The sequence below is a fragment of the Aspergillus lentulus genome, assembly GCF_001445615.1.
Source record: "Aspergillus lentulus DNA, contig: Alt12, strain: IFM 54703, whole genome shotgun sequence".
In the NCBI taxonomy this organism is placed as follows: domain Eukaryota; kingdom Fungi; phylum Ascomycota; class Eurotiomycetes; order Eurotiales; family Aspergillaceae; genus Aspergillus; species Aspergillus lentulus.
This window is the reverse complement of record NW_028322115.1, coordinates 128,699-151,191: the sequence shown is the minus strand read 5'-3', so window position 1 is coordinate 151,191 and position 22,493 is coordinate 128,699. Positions and strand designations below refer to the sequence as shown.

Below are 22,493 nucleotides of genomic sequence, written 5' to 3'. Positions count from 1 at the left end.
GCTTGGATGGTGTGGTGTCTGGCCATGGATTATGGTTGTCTATGTCGATACCCAGGGAGGATCTGCCCAGCATGACTGGCGGATCACGGTATAATTGAACATTTTTATCATTCTAAATTTTATTCGCTGGACAGTATCCTGGTATTATTTACTCCCATATCATCAAATTCCTCTTTGTGAATGACTGTTGAGGTGTGCTTGAGAAATTCGGGTTGACACCAGAAGTATGCATTGCAGAACAATCTAATATACAGGAAGCAAATCATCAATGTCTATGTATGGGCAGGACTCATGGCCCCGGCAAAAATCAGCGCGAACAGCACGCTCACTGCTGTCTTGCGCTTCTGCCACTCGCCTGTAATCATGCACACAGCAGTGGCCATAATCATATCATGCATCCTTGCCGGCGTCGCTCCCTTGGTGCGAGCCAGTTCCATGTCTTCTGGCATCTCGTCGATCCCCAGGATCTCGCAGATTTTCGCGTCTTCAATGACTAGAGTCCCGTACTCGTCTTCCTCGGCACTGCAAATAAAATACCCAACGACCAGCTCCTCTTCCTCATCGGCCACTTTGGCCGGTAACATTGCGACCAATTTCAGGTGATGCACCGGCATCAACCGCCTTGCTAATTTGCAATCCTCTGGCAAGTCCTTGGTACCTTTCCACACAAAGTCGACCCCTTCATAGCTGAATGCATATTCTCTGGTCCGTTTCGAGAACGGCGCAGTCCACGTCAACAGGCACCCCTCCGTAGCTCTTACAGGTCGATGACCCGTAGAATCATCTTCAGTCCACTGCCCCTGCTTCCGCTTCCTGTTGACCTCGCGATGGTACGCCTTCCGGGACTCGCCCCATAATCGCCAACTGCGCACCCGATACCCTTTTAGGTCGCCATCCGCCTTGACACTGTTATCGGCATTCGTCCGTCGTTGCCACTGCACGACTCCCCTGGGGTCAATTGCGTCCCCGAGATCCCTGCCAAACTGCAATCGCCACCGCCGCCAGCCAGCGTAGCTGTGGATGAGGCATATAGTCCGTCCGTCCTTGGAGGCCCCGGAGCGGAGGGTCCGGGGCGGGCGGGCGAAACTGCGGTATGGTCTGTGGACGAAGTATCCGTTTGGGTCGTGGATGCTGGACGGGTCTTCTTTTTGCTTCTTTCGGCGCGCCTTTTGTGTCTTTGGTTGTTGGGTGGTGGTGATGAGCATGTGGTCGTTTCGCTCGCGGTAGATATAGTAAGTTGAGGATTGCTCTTTGACGGGTGACATGTCGTCGCAAGTACTTTGTTGTAAAGGGTTGGTCGGTAGAAGGGGATGATCGTCGTTGTGGAAGGTCATTGTGGAATGAACTTGGCTTAATGGATTGGAGATTCGTCCAAACATCCAGGTCTGCTCCGTTCTTATACTCTGAGGAGAATATACACTATTGCTTGTCGACAGGGCGAAGCAACGCCTTTTGCTTCATGCGCCCAGCAAATACGAGGGACTTGCTAGAACGGGAAAGATGAGGGTCAATTCTAGTCTTCATCGGGCAAGTCCCGTATTCGCTATGGTTAATAGATGTGGCATAGATGTGGCTTAGCCGTGATGCTTGCTAGCTCAACCGTATATGGAGGCTTGGCTCGTCCGGATACTATCATGTGATAGCACCCAGAGTCCAAGATGAAAGTGTCGTAGGATGACAATAACTATGCGACCCTGCCTCTGTTATTTTTACTTAGGGTGGATCTTCGACCCGAGGGTTGCATTCATTCCAGCATCCCCGCGAAGAACTAGGTCTTATACAGATGTTAGTTGAACATAGCGACAATATCTGTCTAGTATCCCTTCAATCTATAACTAATATACAATTATCGCCAATAAAAGCAACCTAAGAAACAGGACACAACCGCCCATTATTATTCCACGAATAAGGCACAGGATCCGTAACCTGGACCTCCCAATCCTCGGCGCCGACAGCAGTCAGCGCAAAGAACAATCCCCACGGATCATACCGCTGCTTGAGGCTGTACAGGCGGTCATAGTTGGCGCCGTAGAACGCCTCCTGCTGGTTCGGCTCGAGCAGGTCTCCCTCGCTCATGTAGGAGCCCGAGTCAGGGGCAATGTCGCGCAGGACGTCCATCCAGCTCGTCACGAACAGAGACTTGTCCTTCACTGTTTCCCAGCTGGCATCGGATGTCCACTGGGTGCCGACGATGACGTGTGCGAGGGCGTCACGCCACGCGGGGAGGACGGAGGTATCGGTGGGAGGGGTGACGGCTTTGCCGGTGCCGGTGATGTGGAAGCCAGCGACAAAGAGGCCCTAAACATTGTTAGCGAAAGTCAAGTCAACTGGCGGGAGGCTTGCCTTTTCGATGGCGTCCTTGTGGGCAAGGAAGGTTCGGCTACGCAGACTGTCGTCCTGGAAGACGCTTCGGGGCATGAGACGGGAGGCCGTCTTGACCAGAGCAGTTCCAACATATTCCTGAGGGAAGGCAACCGTCCACACGTCGTGGCTGCATACAGTTAGCTATAATTCCCGTACGGGCAGGGAAACCTCACAAGTTGTCGGCGTGGTTGTACCACGGAGTGTAGGTGATGTTCTGAGCGTCCAGCACATCGAACCACGGAGCGAGCAGAGCCTTTGTCTCGTCAACCGTCATGTTGGGGGCAACAAACGACTCCATGCGGAAATAGTAATCGGTCGACCCGGCATAATCGGTACCGAGCTGAAAGGCAGATGCGCCGACGTAGTAGTAGCCGTAGGTACCGGCATCGACAAAGCGCTCAAAGTTGTCCAAGTACGACTCGACACCCCTCCAAAAGGCGTCGGCGCTAGGGGCGTCTTTGATGGTGAAGTTAAAGGTCACCGTTGTTGTCGGCAGCTTCGGCAATGCCTTGACTGTCAGCGAAGTGACGACGCCGATGGTGCTGCCGCCACCACCACGGAGCATCCAGAAAACATCCGAGTTCTGCGTGGATGTGGCCGTGATGAAACGGCCATCGGCAAGTACCACTAAGAAGCAAGTTAGCCGACGCGACTGGGCTGACAATGAGACGAATCCTACCCTCCATCGCAAGAACCTGGTCCGCGGCCATACCGTAAAGACTGCTCAAGGGCGAATGACCACCACCGGCGGTATAACCACCTCCCATGCCAACAGTGATGGCTTCACCACCAAGGACAGTAACGCCGTTGGCCTTGGCGTATTCATACGCCTCCCACACCTGCACACCAGAGCCGACCTTGATAGCCGGGCCGACGTAGCCATTGGCGGCCTTGTACTGGGGGTAGAAGGCCTTGTCCTTCAGCCAGTGCGTCCAGATCGACAGAGCACCCTTACCGGCTGCCTTGCCGTTGAAATCGTGGCCGGTGTTCTTGACAACCAAGCGCAGGTTCAGATTTCTGGCGAAGTTGACCGCCAGCTGGATCTGAGCTACGTTTGTGACATTAACCACGTAGGCAGGATACCCGCCAATCTCACAGGTGTCAGTGTAGTTGAAGCCAGGGGGCATGCACGTGCGGCCCTCGTACAGGGGCAGCATGATTGAAGCAGGATCGGCCATGCTGTTCCACGTCAGTTGCGGCCCAGGAAATATGTGAAGCACTTACTGGAGATCAGAAGTGATCCATCCTGAGGTGATAGCGGAACATTTTGCCGCATCATACTCGGGCCACTCAGGGTAACAGTATGCTGCCAGTGGTGTCGTCTTTACCAGACGGTTGCCAAGAAGAAGATCGAAGATGTCCCAGATCAGATCGTTCGGCCAGGCCCAATCACCAGGCATAACCTTGCACCGGTGCAAGCTTCTCTTCGCTAGGGAAGAGGAGTTGGTGCTGGCAAAGGTGAACATGCTGGAGACAGTCTCATTACGAATGGTGTCAGCCACATTGGCGAGAACCGCATCAGTCAACTGGACAGTTTCGGATGGGAATAGAGTTGCCGATGGTGAGACAGTTGTTGCAGCAGGTGCCAGGGATGCCGACACACTGGCCTCTTGCGCTGCGACCGCAGAGGCCACGGCCAAGATAGCCAGGACTCTGTTCATCATCTCTATGTCCGGGTACAAGGGTCAACGAGGGAGGTAGCCTGTCCATGTCAACACCGTGCATGCTATGTGGCGATATTTAAACACTCCGGGAACGGAAATTAGGAGATAATAATGCATCATGCATGTCGAATCTTGTATCTCCAACCGAGCCGACTGTTGCGACTCGAGCAAAGCAAGTGGATCCTGGTCTCGGAGAATTCGATGGATTCTGACCCGGTACGCAGAGCTAAGTCAGTAGCGGCACGACGATGGCCTTTTAGCGCATGGACTACTGCAGAAAAATATATGTTCTCCACGTACTAGTCGAGGCACTGACTCGCTGAGATTAAGATGGGAGTACCTCTCTACTCGTACGCACATTTGCCATTACTCTATGATATGGTGACCCCGGTCAGGCCACGTTTTGTGGCACTGGCTAACAAGGACTATTGATGTGGCTGCAAGAGAAGACTAGAGCTCCTGCGGCCTGCAGGCGCTGATATCGGTAATTTGATGTGCAGCGAAGAACATAAGGAAGAAGGAAAGACAAATTAATGAGAAAAGAGAGCCCAACGCTAAACAGAGACTGAGGAATGTCCAGTGGATTGAGGTGTCCTGCTGTTACTGTGTACCAGCAGTTGGCCGTCGAACATGTACCCAGAAAGACTACCAACAATAGCAATGAGACCAAAACTAAAGCTAAATCGAGACTCAAGACAAGCTGGGACGGGGGTTGTCTTCCGAAACCCTTAGTCTAGGCTAGTCTATGTCGTGAATAGTGGAATTGTGCCAGGAGAGTTGCCGACTTGGCTTCGCTTACACCGAAGCAGACGATTCTCGGCTCAGTTGGCGAAGGACTGTCACTACACTATCATGCGGGGCAATCTATTTGACTTTGCTACCGTCGAGCCTTTGTTCTAAGTGGCCAATGAGTGACTTCTTTTGAGGAGAACATCCGAGACTAAGATGGGGGCGCGCCCAGCCCATGTGGATGAAATGTCTTGGAGTGTCGTCCGGCAATTTGTCGGCGTCTCACCAGGACAGTCTGGATTTAGTCATTCCAGGTCCTTCAGCATATACTATTTGACCAAGCATCCCGAGTGGACGGAATGCTTGCCAACTTCATACGATGATGGAAGGAGGCACAGCTACACGAGTTCTCTAGCTGGCGAACAGCGTGGCTATAGAGAAATAGACATTGATATTGAGTCAGCACCTCGCAAACTAGCGGGACAAACACATGTAGCCTTCAGCAGAAGATGCGAAAGAAGGCAGAAGGTTGCGTTGCATGAAATCTGCAAGGAAAGTCAGCATGAGCCTCGGGAACCCTAACGTAGAACTCTTCTCCTCCTTTCATCTGTGGCAATTTCCGCTCCTCTCATAAGGATCTGACGGCCACTTTCTAATAATCTATTTCTTTTTCTTTCCTTCTTGTCATTACGTCCGATGGATTGCGAAACTTCGTGATGACTGCACCAAGCGATACTCTGCAGCCCCAGGCGATTGCGCTGATCTTCGCATTTCCCGCGGCGGCAACGATTGTGGTGGGCCTTCGCATCTACAGTCGATTATTGACACGGACGTTCGCAGCGGGTAGGTTCCCAGATCGTACTATATCGGGTCAAGGCATGCTGATCACGACGTAGATGACTGGGTAATTTGTTTTGCAGAGGTGAGTGACATGCTTTTGTCAAACGTACTCCCGCTGACCTAAATTAAGGTCCTCTATTGGGCTGAGACGATTACTTCCTACTATGGTATGTCAATACACGAGCTTTTCCCTGCAGTAGCTAACATATTCCAGTCATCAAGTACATGTATATCGGCTATCATGTCTGGGACGTTCCCAAGGACTTTCCCGCCGCGCTGGGGGCAAAGTTTTCCTACGCTGTATGATGGACTCGATTCCTGTCAACTACATACTGACTTCTTTCAGACATTGCTTCTATACAATCCAATTCTCGCCCTCATCAAAACCTCCATCCTCCTCTTCCTATTACGCTTGACCGGTCAGAAGGTGAACGTACGGAGAGCGATATACGCCCTGTTGATCCTCAACGGGATCGCCATGGTCGCCACCTTCCTCATCACAATGTTGCATTGTGTTCCCATTGCCTCGAACTGGGACCCTGTGTCATACCCAAACGCAAAATGTATCAATTTCGCCAACTTTGTCACCGGAACCGCCTGTGTCGCCATCTTCACCGACGTCCTGGTGCTGATCCTTCCAGCCTGGATTGTGTATAACCTGAAAATCGCGCGGGGTCAGAAGCTGATGTTGATCGGGATTCTGTCCTTGGGTTGCATGTGAGTATTTATTTACTCTTCAGAATGATTTACGGCTGATGTGGGAAGATCGGTTATCTCTGGGATTGTACGGGTCATCCTGCTCGACGACTACGACCGCAACATCCCAGCGGACTACACCTACTCGCTCCTCTTCTGTATTTCCACCATCGAAGTGGGACTCTCCATTATTGCGGCATGTGCGCCGGCTCTAAAACCACTCTTTGTCATGATTATCCCCAAAGTCTTCAGCAGCAGCAAGAGCCGGACTGGTCCACAGTATAACAGGTACGGAGCCAGCTGCAGCGGGCCAATGGGGTATGATCTCGACCACATTTCGCGGGCATCCAGGCGAGGACAAGGAGAGACGATGATTGAAGCAGGGGACGATGAAACGGGACACAGGCTGTCTAAGAATGGGATTGTGCTGACCACTGAGATGGAGGTGCACTGGCATGAGTCACGATCTGGACGGCCGATAACTCAGGGCAGTAGTACGGAGAGTCTAGTGCAGCCGAGCAAATCATGAAAAGGGCCATGTATTGCTAATGTATCGTTAAAGTACTCTCGAATCTGTATACATAGCAACCCGATAATCCTCTTCTCGTCATAGTCCCCAATTTACTCTTGGCAGTGGACCAGGAGCTCAAATTCTGAAGCAGTCGGTCGAGTAGGAGCTCACATCGTTGTCGTGACCAATGTCGTCGAAGTTGAGGAACTGGTTGCGGCAGAACGAATAGCCAAAGTCGCCTTTGCAGCCGGGGCTGTCGTATACCCTAAGACAGCAGCGGGTGGTGCCCTCCGGATTGTCCGAGTAGTACCTCATCGAGGAAATCTTCTGGTTGAGAGGGTCGACGTTGGAATGGCACTTGAACCCGGGATTTCCAGGTCCAGCATTGGTGATAGATGGACCCTCCTCCTCCTTCAGCTGGTAAAAGTACACGCGCCAGGCGGACACGCTGGGGACGAGGGCCAGGGCGAAAGTGGCGGCAAGAGCTGCGATCTTCATGGTGCCTGTGCAATTGTCAGTCCAGGTCGTACGAAGAATGAGAGAGTTGCATACTTATGAAAGTGATATGCTTGCTTCTGTCAGAATACCGTTGATGCGGTTGAGCTGGCTTGAGGATGTCAACTTTGAGCGGGACAGGAGAGCCCTTATATAGATTTCTTCTCAGAGGTACTTGCGCTGAAGCTCAACACGAACTGGTACTGCTTCCCAGTACCATTTCGATGCTCTGTTCATATCAAAAGTGATGCCAAGTAGTCGATGACCGATTCCAGATGTCAATTAGTTTGGCCAAGACATTAAGATCTCGTATACACAGCGACGCCCTTCCCCAGGTGTGCATGTACCGCGATAGAAGGACCATAGCTGCTTGGTGCTCGTATTCGGACGATATATTGTCTGCATCTCCTCCAGTCTTCTCTCGAGCTTTCCGCACGAGTATAATCTTCACCACTGTATGGACCAAGCCTATATATATTGACCTCCCCTCTTTCGTATTTATCCTGCCTTCATGCAGGCCTGCAAGTCTGGATCTCTTGCTGCAATGGCCGGCAATGCCGGAAGCAACTTATGCATTTGTCATCTGTTGCTTTCTGGCAAAAGACGAAAGCAGAACGAGGATTCTCGGATGCTCAACCTCCCTGCAGTGAATCCTATGCCAGCCTGTACTTGTCACCATGACCGGTTGGCACTCCTCGTTCTTTCATGCCTGAGAGACAAGCATCTTTCTGCGCTCATCTCATAATTAGAACAAGAGATAGCCTACTCCGTCGAGTAGCTCTAGATAGTGATTCCATCCAGAATGCAGCATCATGAGGGCCATGCGCGCCAACTGAGCTCTGCCTCTATCCCCTACCACAGCTGTGGTCGTTTCTAATGGGCTCAAGGAAGATCTCTGGCTGGCAGAGAGGTCCCTTTCTCGCTGTCCGAGGAGGGCTCACTCCATCGGCAAGCGGGACAACTGCGGATTGTAGAATTGCGGCATCTGACTAATACCTGGACAGCATTCATACCACAGGTCCCCGATGGCGCGAGACGGTGAACAATATTTCCGAGCTGATGCTGCCGACAATACGTAGATAGGAGGTCAATGGGCCACACAAAGTCGCCATTCAGATCTCATCCAGAAAACTCAAATGAAACTACTTACACAAAGTCTTCGAGATCACTTCCCGAGCTACCTCCGAATCCTCGCCTTAGAATGTTTCCCTAGCCTATGGCGAACCTTAATAAGCCCCGATAATGCGCCAGGAGATGGGTCTCGACGGCTACAAAGAAAGAGGTCACCGGGCAGACATGATTACGACGTGGCCTGATTCATTGTCTATGATAGCAATTTAGACAGTAAGCATCCAACAATCATCCGGACTCTCTATGGAAGAAACATCGAACGGCAAAAAAGGACCCGGTGGCGCGGCTGAGGACGCGGGTTCCGCGGGACCCGAAAGCTGACGGCCAAGATCAGGCAGCTCTGCCTGTTGTCGCAGGCAATGTTCAAGTTCAGAGTCATAACATTGGGTGCCAAGTGATCTGGAATCTTTCCGGATTCTAGATGAGATCATTTTCTGTTTTAATAAGTGGTCCGCGGGCGGCCGAGATAGATGGGTGGCATACTGGTATTCATGGTTAAATATCCCAGGGAACGAGAATTTCTATCTTCCTGGTGTCTGAATTGTAGGATCATTATCCTTGCAACGGTTGTTCTATCGCTATGGCCCTGAACTCGACGGATATCCGTTGGTCAACGGGGGAAGGTACCCCTTCCGAGACTCAGGTCCCAGATGGTGATGAACGCCTGGATGCTGCTCAAGATGAGAAATTCACCCCTGAAGATATCGACCGGCGGTTGACAAACCTGGTCCGCAAGTTAAGCGCCCAATCCCAACAGTCCCATCATTCATACCTCTTTAGCGCCGATGAAAACAGCAGTCTCAACCCCCAGGGCCCTTCGTTTGATGCGAGGAAATGGGCCCGAGCCTTTTACAACGCGCGTTACTCGCAGGACAATGGCCATACACCTCGGGTGGCAGGTGTCGCATTCAAAAATCTGAATGTATTTGGGTACGGCAGCCCCGTGGACTATCAGATGAGCGTTGGTAATGCGCTCCTGAAGGTGCCGACGATGATCCGACAGGCCCTGGGAGGCGGGAAACAGCGGGTCGATATTCTGCGCGACGTTGAGGGCCTGGTGCTTCCCGGGGAACAGCTGTGTGTCCTTGGTCCCCCTGGCTCCGGTTGCTCAACGTTTCTCAGAACGATTGCGGGCGAGACGCACGGCCTGAATGTCGATTCGGCGTCGTATATCAACTACCACGGCATCAGCCCCAAACAGATGTCCACGGCTTTTCGCGGCGAGGCCATCTACACGGCCGAGGTCGACGCTCACTTCCCAATGCTCTCTGTGGGAGACACGTTGTATTTTGCCGCCCTTGCTCGGGCACCGCGAGTGATTCCTGAGGGTCTCTCCCGACAAGAATACGCCAGACATCTGCGCGATGTGATCATGGCCATGTTTGGCATTGGCCATACAATCAACACGCGTGTGGGGAATGACTTTGTGCGTGGTGTCAGCGGAGGTGAGAGAAAGCGAGTCACCATTGCCGAGGCCGCCCTGGGGTACTCGCCCCTACAATGCTGGGATAATAGTACCCGAGGGCTTGACAGTGCGAATGCTGTGGAATTCTGTCGGACGTTGCGCACGCAGAGCGATGTCTTTGGAATTACCTCATGTGTGGCCATCTACCAAGCCCCTCAGGCGGCATATGATGTGAGTGAATACGACTGTAACCCGCTAGGTACCTGCTGATGGACAGATAGTTGTTTGACAAGGTCCTTGTTCTATATGAAGGACGGCAGATATACTTTGGTACTGCGCATGAGGCCAAATCCTACTTCGAGCAGCTTGGATTCCAGTGCCCTGAATCACAGACCACAGCCGATTTCCTCACCTCGATGTGCAGTCCGGTCGAACGCATTGTCAAGCCCGGGTTTGAGCACAAGGCTCCTCGGACACCAGAAGAGTTTGCGCAGCGTTGGAAGGATAGTCCGCAACGGCAGACCCTATTGGGCGCAATCGAAAACTTCAGCACCGAGCATCCGCTAGATGGACCCGATCTGAACCAGTTCGCCCTCTCACGCAGGGCGGAAAAGTCACCCCATCAGCGGGAGAAGTCGCCATACACCTTGTCCTACTGGGGACAGGTGAAACTGTGTTTGTGGAGGGAATGGCAGCGTCTCAAGAACGACCCCAGCGTCACATTAGCCATGCTCATCGGAAACTTTTTCGAGGCTCTGATCATTGCCAGCATCTTCTACAACCTCGCCGGAGACACATCCTCCTTCTTCTACCGCGGCGCCCTTCTCTTCATGATGGTCTTGCTCAACGCCTTTGGGAGTATTCTTGAGATTCTGACATTGTACGAGAAACGCACGATTGTGGAGAAACAGAGCCGCTACGCATACTACCACCCAAGTGCGGAGGCTGTATCCTCCTTCATCATGAGTCTTCCATATAAGTTCATGAATTCTTTCTTGGTCAATCTCACGCTATACTTCATGTCAAACCTGCGACGCGAGCCGGGCCCGTTTTTCTTCTTCCTGTTGATTTCCATGTCAATGATGCTGGCCATGTCGATGTTCTTCCGCTGGTTTGCATCCTTGACCAAGACAATCGACCAGGCCCTTGCCCCTTCGTCTATCATTCTGCTGGCCCTTGTTTTATATACTGGCTTTACCATTCCTGTCTCGTACATGCGCGGCTGGGCTTCGTGGATACGATGGCTCAATCCCGTGTCATATGGCTTTGAAGCCGTGATGGTCAACGAGTTCCATGGACGCGAGTTCCCCTGTTCATCCTTTGTACCAGCCGGGCCAGGCTACGAGGATGTATCCGGCACGCACCAAGTATGCTCGACTGTGGGAGCAACTGCTGGCTCGGATGTCGTTTCTGGAGACGCGTTTGTCCGCTCCTCGTACGGCTACATCAACGGCCACCGCTGGCGCAACTTTGGGATCATCATCGCCATGACCGTCTTCCTTGCTGTGTGTCATTTTGTGACGACTGAGCTTGTTGCTTCGAAGCGATCAAAAGGTGAGGTGCTTGTATTCCGACGTGGTAGCGCTCATATCGCGCGTGCAAAGCAAGCGCAGTGTGATGAGGAACGGCCCACTGGCTCTGCTGTGCAGAATGAAAAGTACACTGAGGCCCCAACCCCTGTTGCGGGTGTTGAGAAGCAGACATCCATCTTTCACTGGGAAGATGTGTGCTATGACGTGAAGATCAAAAGTGAAACTAGGCGGATCCTTGATCATGTCAATGGATGGATCAAACCTGGTACACTGACTGCTCTGATGGTAAGTCTGCTTATGTCCGTCCGTGCATTCGAGAGGGCTAACGGTACTGTCCGTAGGGCGTCTCCGGCGCTGGGAAGACTACCTTACTTGATGTCCTGGCCAGCCGAACGACTGTCGGAGTCGTCACTGGCGAAATGCTCGTTGACGGACGACAGCGGGACAGTTCGTTCCAACGAAAGACGGGCTATGTGCAGCAGCAAGACCTCCACCTGGCTACTACGACCGTCCGTGAGGCACTCGAGTTCAGCGCTCTCCTGCGGCAACCACCCCAATACAGCCGGGCGGAGAAGCTGGAGTACGTGGAAAAGGTGATTGATCTTCTGCATATGCGGGACTACGCCGACGCGATTGTCGGCGTCCCCGGAGAAGGCTTGAACGTTGAACAAAGGAAACGGCTCACTATCGGTGTGGAGCTGGCAGCCCGTCCCAAGCTACTCTTGTTCCTGGATGAACCCACGTCAGGTCTAGACAGCCAGACGTCCTGGTCGATCTGCAACCTCATGGAGACGTTGACTCGGAACGGCCAGGCAATCTTATGTACTATCCATCAACCGTCGGCCATGTTGTTCCAGCGCTTCGACCGGCTTCTGCTCCTCGCCAAGGGAGGAAAGACCGTCTATTTTGGCGAGATCGGATCGGGGTCCAGGACCTTGATGGATTACTTTGTTCGCAATGGCGGCCCCCCCTGTCCGAAAGGCGCCAACCCGGCAGAACATATGCTCGAGGTGATTGGAGCTGCACCAGGAGCTCATACGGATATCGACTGGCCAGCTGTCTGGCGCAATAGTCCTGAGTATCAGCAAGTTCGTCAGGAATTGTCTCGCTTGAGACAGCTGGCTGGTCAACCTTCGTCTGTGCATTCGGATGACCCGTCCAGCTACTCCGAGTTTGCGGCCTCGTTCCCTGCCCAGCTGGGCCAAGTTGGTCGTCGAGTGTTCCAGCAGTACTGGCGGACGCCTTCGTATATCTATTCCAAGGCGATTCTGACTGTCGGCTCGGTAAGTACTTTCTGGTCCATTCATTAAGTATGTGTCTAACAGTTATGCAATTGCAGTCTCTTTTTATTGGTTTCTCCTTCTTCAAAGGCGACAATACCGCCCAAGGACTACAGAACCAGATGTTTGGTGTCTTTGTTTTCCTCTTCGTCGTCATCCAACTAATCTTCCAAATCATTCCGACATTTGTCACCCAACGAACTCTCTACGAGTCCCGCGAACGCCAGTCCAAGACCTATTCCTGGCAGGCGTTCGTTCTCTCCAATATTGCCGTGGAATTCGCATGGAACACGGTAAGTCATTGGCATATATGCCCAACACAGACACAGACTAATCAAGGTGCAGATTGCGGCCGTTCTATGTTTCCTGGCGTGGTTCTATCCCGTCGGCCTCTACCGCAACGCAGAATACACCGACACGATCCATTCGCGCAGCACCCTCGCCTTCCTCATCATCTGGGCCACCTTCCTCTTCGCCAGCTCCTTCGCACACCTCCTCATCGCCGGCGTCGCCAGTGCCGAACTCGCCTCCGCGCTCGCAAACATCATGGGCATCATGATGTACGCCTTCTGCGGCATCCTCGCCGGCCCGCATGCGCTCCCCGGTTTCTGGATCTTCATGTATCGCGTCAACCCGTTCACGTACCTGGTTTCAGGCCTGTTGTCGACGAGTCTGGGTGATGCGCCGATGCACTGCGCTGCCAATGAATTCCTGGCTTTTTCGCCTCCTGCGAATAGGACTTGTGGCGAGTACATGGAGGGGTACATGGCCTCGGCTGGGGGGTACTTGTTGGATTCAGCGGCGCGAGGTGACGACCAATGCCAGTATTGTCGTGTTGATAACACGAGCCAGTACTTGAGGAGTTTTAGCATCGACTTTGCGACGCGGTGGAGGGACTTTGGGCTGCTCTGGGCGTATGTTGCGTTTAATACTTTTGGGGCGGTGTTTCTCTACTGGCTCTGTCGGGTTCCGAAAGGGAAGAAAAGACTGTAATTTGTAGTGATGGATAGAATATAGATTAGATGGCACGGGACTGTTGCTAACTGGATAGAGGGCTTGCTTTGTGGGATCTGAAGCTGGTCGAGTAGGAGCTGGTCGCGTCCCTACCGGGTATGGATACATGTTATGTTTAATAGAAGAGAAGTATCTCTAAAGTTGGTAGCTTCTGCAAGAGGGCTTTCACTATTTACAAACATCTCTATATAAGAGTCGAACCACAAATGGAATCTCACGTGGACTTCCAATCATTATTAAGACAAAGGATTTGTATGTGGTCGAGATAGAATCAAGTAGAAGAATATATGATTATATCAAACTGAAAAAGAAAGGAATCAGGGTGGCAATTGCTACGAACAGCAGAGCAAACGAAGATCCTGTTGCCGCTGCAGGCGATGCAGAGCCGGTAAAGAGTGCTGATGCAGCGGTACCTGTCCCGGTGAGGGAACCACTTGCTTGAGAAGACGTAGAGAGAGTCGCGGCGCTGGAGCCAGCGGTCGAAGTTGGACTAGAGGACACGGGTAGGATTCTGGATGCCGTCGATGTCCGAAGGCTGGTTGGAATGCTTGCAGGCAACGTCTGGTTGTACTTCGATACATCACCATGAGCCCCCAAAGCGGCGACATCTTTTGCACCGGACGATGCAGAGCCCGCGATGTTGTAGGGCGCAGTTTCGTGTGCACTAGCCCCAGTACCGAAGCCGGATTGTGCTTCATCAACAGTATCAAAGCTGGAGGCGGAGCTCGTGCTTGAGCCACCGCCGGTATCTTGCTCATTGGTAGAGCCAGGAGCAGGGATCGTGGGAACAGCGGTAAAAACTGCTGTCCTCTCGACTGTGAGCACAACGGTAGACGCTACTAGAGTTTCCGTAGTGACGAATGTACTCTTGGCTGTGGCGGGACAATTGACGACTGTTAACGGGCAAGCTGTGACAGTGGCAGTGCGGGTGGTCAAGACGGTAGAGGTTATCATATCGATAGATTCGCCTACTGGCTGAGCGTGTGAGCCAGTAGTTGCGACGGATCCAGGGACTCCGGTGATTGTAGGTCGCTCGGGAGCGGTAACTGGACAAATGGTGGTGGAGACCAACACTGTTTCCGTGGTGGTATATGTGCTCTTATGGGACGCGGGACAGCCTGTCACACTGGATGGACACGCGGTAATGGTAGCAGTGCGAGTGGTGAAGATAGTAGAGATGGTAGATTCACCAATTGATGGTGGGGGAAGATCAGTCGTGGGGTTGGCAGACGTGGTGGCCTCGGTAACTGGACAGATCGTCGTTGCAACCACAATAGTCTCAGTGGTCAGAAAGGTACTCCTGGCTGACGCAGGGCAGTCGGGGGCAGAGGATGGGCATGGGGTCACTGTAGCAGTTCGGGTCGTCAGGATAGTCGATGTGATGAACTGTAGCGCGGACGTAGGACTTGCAGACGACTGCCCGGATGCAGCGGTAGACGATCCTGGGACGATACTGGGAGTGGATAAGAGATTCGATGGGGTTAGCAGCCCACTGGATAATGGGACTTGAGAGGATGCTGCGCTGGACGAGGGCAGAATCTGAACAATGCTCGACGAGGGTGAACTTATGGAGGAGAGGCGGTCACGTGGCGAGCCTGAGGAGGTGGGCTCTAACACGACGGAAGAACTTGGGGGTGTCACAGCAGGGACGGACGAGGAAAGTCTGGCGGAAGGATCAGGCGACGATGACGGCGATGCTGGCCCAGGACTGAAAGAATTCGGCGTGGCGCTGCTCGATTGTGGAAGAGAGGACGATGGGGTTGAGGTGGGTACTGAGACTGGGATAATAGAGAATGACAACACTGGAGAAGAGTTTCCAGGCGAAGGCAAAAGGATGGCCGAGCGAGACGGGACGACCGCAGAGGAAGTGATCAGAGCAGCCGACGAGGACGCAGAGACCACCGGAGAGGAAACCACAGGAGAAGAGACTACAGGCGAGGAAGCCGCAGGCACCGGAAAGACGGAGGACGCTGAACTTGAAAGTGTCGCGCTCGGAGTCTGCACCGGTCCAGACGGAGAAGCGACCACTGAGCTGGACTGAACCACCGAGGACGATAGAAGCATGGCCTCACTCGAGGGCGACGGCGTGATCACAGCACTGCTGGAAGCAGCTGGAGTAAGGACCGGCGTCGAGCTGGGGGTTAGTGTGACTGTCGAGCTCACCGTCACAGTCGAGCAGGTCTCCTGCGCAGGACCCAGCAGCTTGGCGTTGTCAAAGTCGACATTCGTACGGTAGATGTTGTAGAGATTACAGAAGGCCCACATGGTAAATGTGTGTGAGGTCGAGGTGGCAGTGAATGTTGCTGACAGGGTCTGCCAGGTTGGAGCCACGGTTGGCGAATATGGCGTAGTTGCCCGTGTCAGGACGATAGTGGTATCGTGCGCAGCGTAAAATATACAAGTAGTCGACCCCTGAGGTCCGGTCGACTGGCTGATTTTGTAGTCATACGAGAAGCTATAGGTCGTGCCCACTTGGAGCCCCGTCACCGTCTGCGACATGGCGTAGTTCGCGCCTCCAGTCCAGCTGACCTGAGCCGCATACTGCCCGTCGTCCGAGTCATCTCTAATGACCGAGATGGCACCCGTCAACCTATTCCACGGACTGGTTGAGCCCGTCTCGAAGGACGGATTGATGAACAGATTGACAGACTCGGTCGTACAGGAGAGTTCGGTGCTGGTGATGACCTCTATCTGTGCCTGGGAAAGCTGACCAAGGAGCACCAGGGGCAGCACAATGGCTGCAGAAAGTGACCGCATATTGATGGTTGCAGTTGATTGCAGTAAAGAAAGGACGAGGTATAGACAACCTCACAAAAGGCCCGAATATCCTACCACGGATCCAACAGACATGCCGCGGGGGATGGGGTTATATATGGAGAAAAAGCTGTCGCTCTTCTCCTTTCGTGCGATATCTGGACCCATTTCGCTGAGGCGATTCTGTCTGGGAGGGAAATGTATGGCGACGCCCCATCGTCGGCCATATCTGAGAGAGTTTTCTTATGCAATCGTGACCGTACCTCGTCTAGAATGACCAGAATCAAGGTGTCCAAGAGCATGGGCTACACTAAGCCTTTTGGTCAGGAGATTGAAACATAACCTGGATTCTTTTAGCGAAATAGCGCAAGTTAAAAATCAATAGCCTATTTTGCAGCGAAATCTCAGCGGTTTGTTTGGATTTTCTCGGCTTGGTTTATCCTAGCCTCGACAATAGCGTGATATGAGGCTATCCACACCCCAGATCCGATATTTTTGCCGACGGGGTTCTCTCTAGAAAAGACCTTAAATATTTCCGTTGCTCTTGGTTATGGACTCACTTGCCGTTGAGTAACGCACTCAACAACTATACAGAGATGAACCTATTCTCATTTGTCTATACAGGTAAGGATGGATGTTAACTGACCGAGACAATAATAGTACTAAAGACTGCTTACTTATGTCATGTCTGCCTGGAGCCAAGACAATGTCAGCCTTGTCAACACAAGCAAATAAATAAATAGACCCTCTTCAACCTCCCCAAACTGTCTCATCTGGACTATCAAGAATCTCATTCCTGTTCTATCTCTTTGTCATTCTCAACCATGTCTCAATCACCGTCTCTATCGCTCCTCACCACCGTCCTGGGAATCGTCCCCATCGGCTTCGGTATCAACGCCATCCTGCGTCCCGCTCATGCCTTGACCTTCTTCGAATTTGAACCACCCGTCGCTCCCCGCGACCGAAGCCTCGTCGACAGCCTGATGATGGTATATGGCGCGCGGGATATTTTCATGGGGCTCGCCCTCTACGCTGCGGGCTTTTTCGGCACGCGCAAGTCCCTGGGTTGGACGTTGATCGCAACGAGTACGGTCGCCATTGCCGACGGGGCCGTGTGTTGGAGCAATGGCCATGGACAATGGAATCACTGGGGATATGCTCCTGTCCTTGCCACTATCGGGGGCCTTCTGATCCGGTCCGACAGCAAAGATAAAACCAATTGAATGTCCAGTTATATGTCTTACAGTGATGTATGCTCAGGAGTCTATTATGGTAGTAAGGGATAGACATGCAATTCATGACCCTTCAACATCCGTTCTCTAACGCAATGCTATAACCTCTGAATTATCGGCGTGCTACGCAACACAAAATTCCCGACTTGCCCAGGAAGTAGACAGACCCAATAAATCGAAAGATAGACAGTCCAGCTGTCGCCCACAAAATCACTTGGAAATAATACTGCGTTCGCGTGGTGGATGTGTTCTGTCTCAAGGTCAGCAACTATCTCATGCGCGTCCAAGTGACGCAAGGCTTACCGTCAGACACATCTTCCTGATGCCGTCGCTCGTAATGAGCAGCGAGACCAGCAAATTACTCAAGATCCAGAGCAGCACCAGATTGGTCCGGAAGTTGCGGTAAGAATCATCCATGCTGATCGTCGAGTCGTCTTTTGGTTCCTGATACGGCGCCAGCGCCCGCTTGACGGTTGCCTCGAACTGGCTGTCGATATCCGCCTGCGGTTTATCGACCTCCTCGATGAAGTTGCTCTTGCTGCCGTCGGCCTTCTTGGTCTGCGCCGAGGGCAAAGCGTCCGCCTTATCGGAACCCTTCGTACCCCAGGAGACATCGTGCCAGTTACAGAACGCATACACCATGAGAATATTGATCGACGTGGTCATGCCCAGGAAGTACGCCCAGGAACTGGTCAGGATGTGCCAAGGATCCATGTAAAGAATGCTGGCGACGATGTAGATGCCGTAAGTGGACACCAAAGCGATCAGGACGATTCCTCCACCACTGGAGCTGAAGAAGGAGGAGAGGAAGTGGCCCACGCCTTGGTCGAAATTAAAGTCCATCATGCCACCCATGAAGGCATTGGCGACCAGGTAGAAGGACAGGATCAGCACGTAGAACTGCACCAGAGAAAACCAGAGGAAAGACATGGTGTAGGCGAATTTGGTTCTGTCTGTGTTAGCAGTTTCTTCTCCGCTCAGGGGTTCCCGGGAACTTACCCTTTGGGTCGGTTTCCCAGAGCCAGCACAAACTGGAGCATCAGCACCAGAAGGTAACCGTATTTGACGAAAAAGTTGACAATGGGAGAGGCGTCGTTGCCGAATGGCCACGCCTTGTACTTGTTATGCGAGCTGGGTGTCCCCACGAGGTCCATGATGACCGAGCTGGTCAGCCAGTAGGACGCCAGCGAGAACCAGGTCATGATGAGCTGGCAGCAGTTGTAGATCATCTGAATATGCAAGAAGAACATTCGAACTAAGCTATGGCCGCTCTTGTAGATGCGCCCAAAGTGCATGATGGCATACAGACTCGCAGCAAAGGAGCCGTTGAGCCATCGTCGCCGCTGACTGATGAATTCCGGCGCCGCCTCGGGGACATCCGTCTCTCCTTTGGAAGCTTTGACGTAAGTGAGATGCCATTTGAATCCAGCTTTAGCCACGAGTTCAAAGCATAGGATGCGATCTTCGGCAAGAAACATATTCTTTTTGAAGATATTCATTCCCTCAATGCCTTTCTTCCCCAGCCGCTTGGACAAAGTATGATCACCATGGAAGTATTGCTCCAACGGTCGGCCCATGATCGCACGGTAGCGATATGCCGAGAAGGCACCTGGTAGCACACTGACGTAGCCAAAGGCGCTTTCCAATGGTTTGTCCAGGATATTGGAAATTTTGTACTCGAAATTCTGTGCTGCAACGAGAGGGTTCAACACATTGCGCCATCCCTTGCCCAACATCGCATGGATTTCGCCACACGCTCCTCCAAGTGTCTTGTCATTATAGAATGCTTCCCATAGGGCAAGCAAGGATTTGCTGCCGGGCTTCGTGCCGGCATCGAGCAGGATGCATATTTCCGGATTCAAAATCCGACTAAAGGCGTTAAACAGCCATCGGTGGGAGTTGATTTTCTTGCTGTTCTTCTGCTTGAGGCAGAAGATCATTTGGACCGGGGGTAGATTCCGGGGATCATTGGGCTGTGGTCTGACCAGCTGCTGCGTCGCGGTGACAGATAATTGTGTCGTATATTCGAACTGGGCGATGGTCAGTGGTGTTTCTTAGACGAAACGCGCTGCCTTGCATGACTCACAATATGTGCGACTGTCTCGCGCCCGTCCACATCCTTTTTCATCACCCCATCCTGATACACACCAATCGTGGCGAGGACATCCAGAGTATTCTTATCGCAAGGCTCAATCCCATCAAACACGAGACACACCACAATCTTTTGCCATGCCGGTCCTCCCTTGTTCCAAAATTCTGACTTCTTCAGGTTCACAATGTCTCGGACGTTCTGCATCACACCATGCAGAGTTCGGGCGGTCAGAACTTTATCCTCGTTATAATAAGTGATCGCGATGAGCAATTCGGTATGACGGTTATACATGGCAGGACGAAGATTGTAGCCGTTGCGCAGGGTGAACTCATCCGGGTCGCAGGTGGCGGCCGTATCTAGACCTCCTTAGTCGACTGTGTGCGATCGCATTTCGGCACAAGTACTTACACCGCATATGTGTGAACTCTTCATGAAACGCTTCCTCGGCATCCCGATACTCCGCCTGGATCGCGTTCTGAATCGCACTCGGAACCGGGTAGTCAACGCTGAGCACCGAACCCTGGACAAGGTTGATCTTCCTTGTCCCATATCGCCGTAGCGCACTCGGTTTCACCCCTTGTCGTCTTTGCCAGGCATCCATCTCGATTCCACTGTATTCCGACATCCGTGCGCTGTGTACGTCGGCGGCTTCAGACTCCGGGTACGGGGGAGCAAATGCGGTTATCCCGGGATCATGCAATGTGTATCGCCGCAAGGAGTCGGTCGATACATTGGGATCATCGTACGACCAGTCATTAGGGCTGGCTAAACTGCGTCGAAGGAGGGTCTGTTGTTGATCTTCCGCGTCATCGCGACCGTAGGTAGGCTGCTCACAGCAAGGTCAACTTTTTCGCCGTTCTTCACCATATGGCTCTGGTCAAACACTCACGGTCGGAGACTGAGAGGGCTGAGAGTAGAAGCTGCTTCGGCTTTCCTGCGGTGAATGCGCCGAATAGGGCCTTGGAGTGCCCATTTTGGCAGTGGGCGCTTGAATTTGACAGGCTGGACGTCGGTATAATCGGTCGGCGAAGATGAATATTTGCAAGACTGAAGAATTGTACCTGACTAAGAAACTCAAGTGTCGCAATTATATGCCGCTCGTGGAACTGATCTTACCACGGATCAGAGACAGATGGTTCTATTGTTAGATACGACCTCAAAAGAGGTCTTACTGGAGGGTTTGTCGATAAGAGACACAGCGTTTGTCCAGGCAACATTGCAGGGCAAATATTTTCATTATGATGGGCCTGTTCAACCGTCCCACCTCTGTCATTGTCCAATCTTGATTGATGACAGTTTATTATTAGGAGTTTGATTAGTGAGAACAGCGCAGCCTGCTTGGATGATGACAGAGTTGGCACATTCTGATCCTTGGTTCTGGGTCCAGTGGAGCAAGGACATCCGGCAACTTCTCACACGTCGCTATTGTTTCCGAGATGACTTCGCTGCTTGTCGACATCAACGCTTAGGGTCCTTCCCACTCCCGGGACCATGTTCGTATGCCTATGCCTGCCCCTGGCACTCCTGATCACAATCATTTCTAGATCTTGAAGTTGGAGCTGCTCCCGAGACAGCGATCATCCACTAGCCTGGGGAACAATCGTCAGCCAAGAACCGACCAGGGATTTTCTATCGATTGTCGCCGCCAGTGGCTGACGACACCCGTTGTAAGGCTTGGTCCGTGCCATTATGGTCGCAATTTCGCAAGGTTTAAAGATGTTTGATAGGACGCTTTGCGGCCCACGCCACCGTTGCTGCTGGTCGAGTTCTGGACGACGCGTGGTGGTGGAAGGGAAATTTGGGACATTGACAACGATGATTTGTGGCTTGTTCTCGGCTGTGGTGCGGTCACTCCACTAAGAGTGGGACACTGGCAAATACAGACCAGCAAATGAACAATCTCATCCAGAATTAGTTCACACAATTCGTTTGGAATCAGATTGAAAAGACATCAGAAATGTCCTATGGGCTTGAAGACAAATATTCCGATGCATGACTCCAGGTGTTGTATCTATATGTTGGATGAGATCGAGAGAAAACACGACGGAGAAGAAAACAATGAAAGTGGCTGATTGTGCGTGGTCACGTGTCTCATAGTCGGCAACCTCGAAGCCGTAAGAGAGATGAGGCCTTGCACCGAAGAGCCATTCATCCAATTCATTTGCTTCGAATTGTAATATATGTGGCCGTCAAGTCTTACTGGGCCATATTTCTCATATATGGATTCTATCATGCGGTAGTGTGCTATGTTCTAGCCACAGATTGTGATACAGATATATATATATCGACAGATGGTATGTCTCACCAGCATGCTCCATCCAGTTGCAGCCAAGAGCATCAACCATTATAAAAGGGAGAGATTGGAAGGTAGTGATGATAGTGATGCCATTACAAAGTCCCTACATAATTTTTAACAACAAAGAAGGGTGGACACTAGATGAATGGTGGATGAGCAAGTAGGAGCATCGAGCATTGAACAATATGCTGTCAAAAATCATCTCAAATCACAACAGGGGAGAATCTGAGCCGTCGTCTAGAGGATAAGTTGCAGCAGAGAGATGGGTAATAGAATCACACAACATATACCGTCGAGAAGTGCAAACTATATCGCGCATAGATAAAAAATCTACCTGACTGTGGTGCCGGCGGAAGTTAAGGAATATGATTGGCGGTTAAAGCCTCAAGCATGGACGAGTCGATCAATAACCTCGCATCATCCCACCAGGAAGAAAACAAGGTTGCAGATAAGGTCAC

The 22,493-nt window shown here is 52.1% G+C and overlaps 8 protein-coding genes across 8 annotated transcripts; 3 read left to right on the top strand and 5 right to left on the bottom strand.

Moving 5' to 3' along the window:
- Positions 1-272: 272 nt before the first annotated feature.
- Positions 273-1,334, bottom strand: ALT_6002 (uncharacterized protein; the record flags this gene model as incomplete). The annotated part of the gene is made up of 1 exon (XM_033555754.2): positions 273-1,334. The coding sequence occupies one exon, from the start codon at positions 1,332-1,334 to the stop codon at positions 273-275; it is 1,062 nt and encodes a 353-aa protein (XP_033411645.2).
- Positions 1,335-1,866: 532 nt separating this feature from the next.
- ALT_6001 (FAD-binding oxidoreductase) lies at positions 1,867-4,028 on the bottom strand (the record flags this gene model as incomplete). Its single annotated transcript, XM_033555755.2, has 5 exons — positions 1,867-2,298; positions 2,407-2,491; positions 2,538-2,991; positions 3,044-3,543; positions 3,589-4,028. 5 exons carry the CDS (start codon positions 4,026-4,028, stop codon positions 1,867-1,869), a joined length of 1,911 nt encoding a protein of 636 aa, XP_033411646.2.
- Positions 4,029-5,473: 1,445 nt separating this feature from the next.
- Positions 5,474-6,822, top strand: ALT_6000 (uncharacterized protein; the record flags this gene model as incomplete). Its single annotated transcript, XM_089600004.1, has 7 exons — positions 5,474-5,600; positions 5,654-5,679; positions 5,728-5,764; positions 5,812-5,897; positions 5,944-6,314; positions 6,363-6,581; positions 6,645-6,822. 7 exons carry the CDS (start codon positions 5,474-5,476, stop codon positions 6,820-6,822), a joined length of 1,044 nt encoding a protein of 347 aa, XP_089455466.1.
- A 117-nt stretch (positions 6,823-6,939) lies between these two features.
- ALT_5999 (uncharacterized protein) lies at positions 6,940-7,302 on the bottom strand (the record flags this gene model as incomplete). Its single annotated transcript, XM_033555757.2, has 1 exon — positions 6,940-7,302. One exon carries the CDS (start codon positions 7,300-7,302, stop codon positions 6,940-6,942), a length of 363 nt encoding a protein of 120 aa, XP_033411648.1.
- Positions 7,303-9,010: 1,708 nt separating this feature from the next.
- ALT_5998 (putative ABC multidrug transporter) lies at positions 9,011-13,640 on the top strand (the record flags this gene model as incomplete). The annotated part of the gene is made up of 5 exons (XM_033555758.2): positions 9,011-10,066; positions 10,117-11,652; positions 11,709-12,650; positions 12,707-12,940; positions 12,993-13,640. The coding sequence occupies 5 exons, from the start codon at positions 9,011-9,013 to the stop codon at positions 13,638-13,640; spliced, it is 4,416 nt and encodes a 1,471-aa protein (XP_033411649.2).
- A 312-nt stretch (positions 13,641-13,952) lies between these two features.
- Positions 13,953-16,418, bottom strand: ALT_5997 (uncharacterized protein; the record flags this gene model as incomplete). Its single annotated transcript, XM_033555759.2, has 1 exon — positions 13,953-16,418. One exon carries the CDS (start codon positions 16,416-16,418, stop codon positions 13,953-13,955), a length of 2,466 nt encoding a protein of 821 aa, XP_033411650.2.
- Positions 16,419-17,239: 821 nt separating this feature from the next.
- On the top strand, positions 17,240-17,638 carry ALT_5996 (DUF4267 domain-containing protein; the record flags this gene model as incomplete). The annotated part of the gene is made up of 1 exon (XM_033555760.2): positions 17,240-17,638. The coding sequence occupies one exon, from the start codon at positions 17,240-17,242 to the stop codon at positions 17,636-17,638; it is 399 nt and encodes a 132-aa protein (XP_033411651.2).
- A 121-nt stretch (positions 17,639-17,759) lies between these two features.
- chsC (chitin synthase C) lies at positions 17,760-20,712 on the bottom strand (the record flags this gene model as incomplete). Its single annotated transcript, XM_033555761.2, has 6 exons — positions 17,760-17,897; positions 17,951-18,596; positions 18,647-19,677; positions 19,734-20,095; positions 20,148-20,565; positions 20,629-20,712. 6 exons carry the CDS (start codon positions 20,710-20,712, stop codon positions 17,760-17,762), a joined length of 2,679 nt encoding a protein of 892 aa, XP_033411652.2.
- Positions 20,713-22,493: the final 1,781 nt, after the last annotated feature.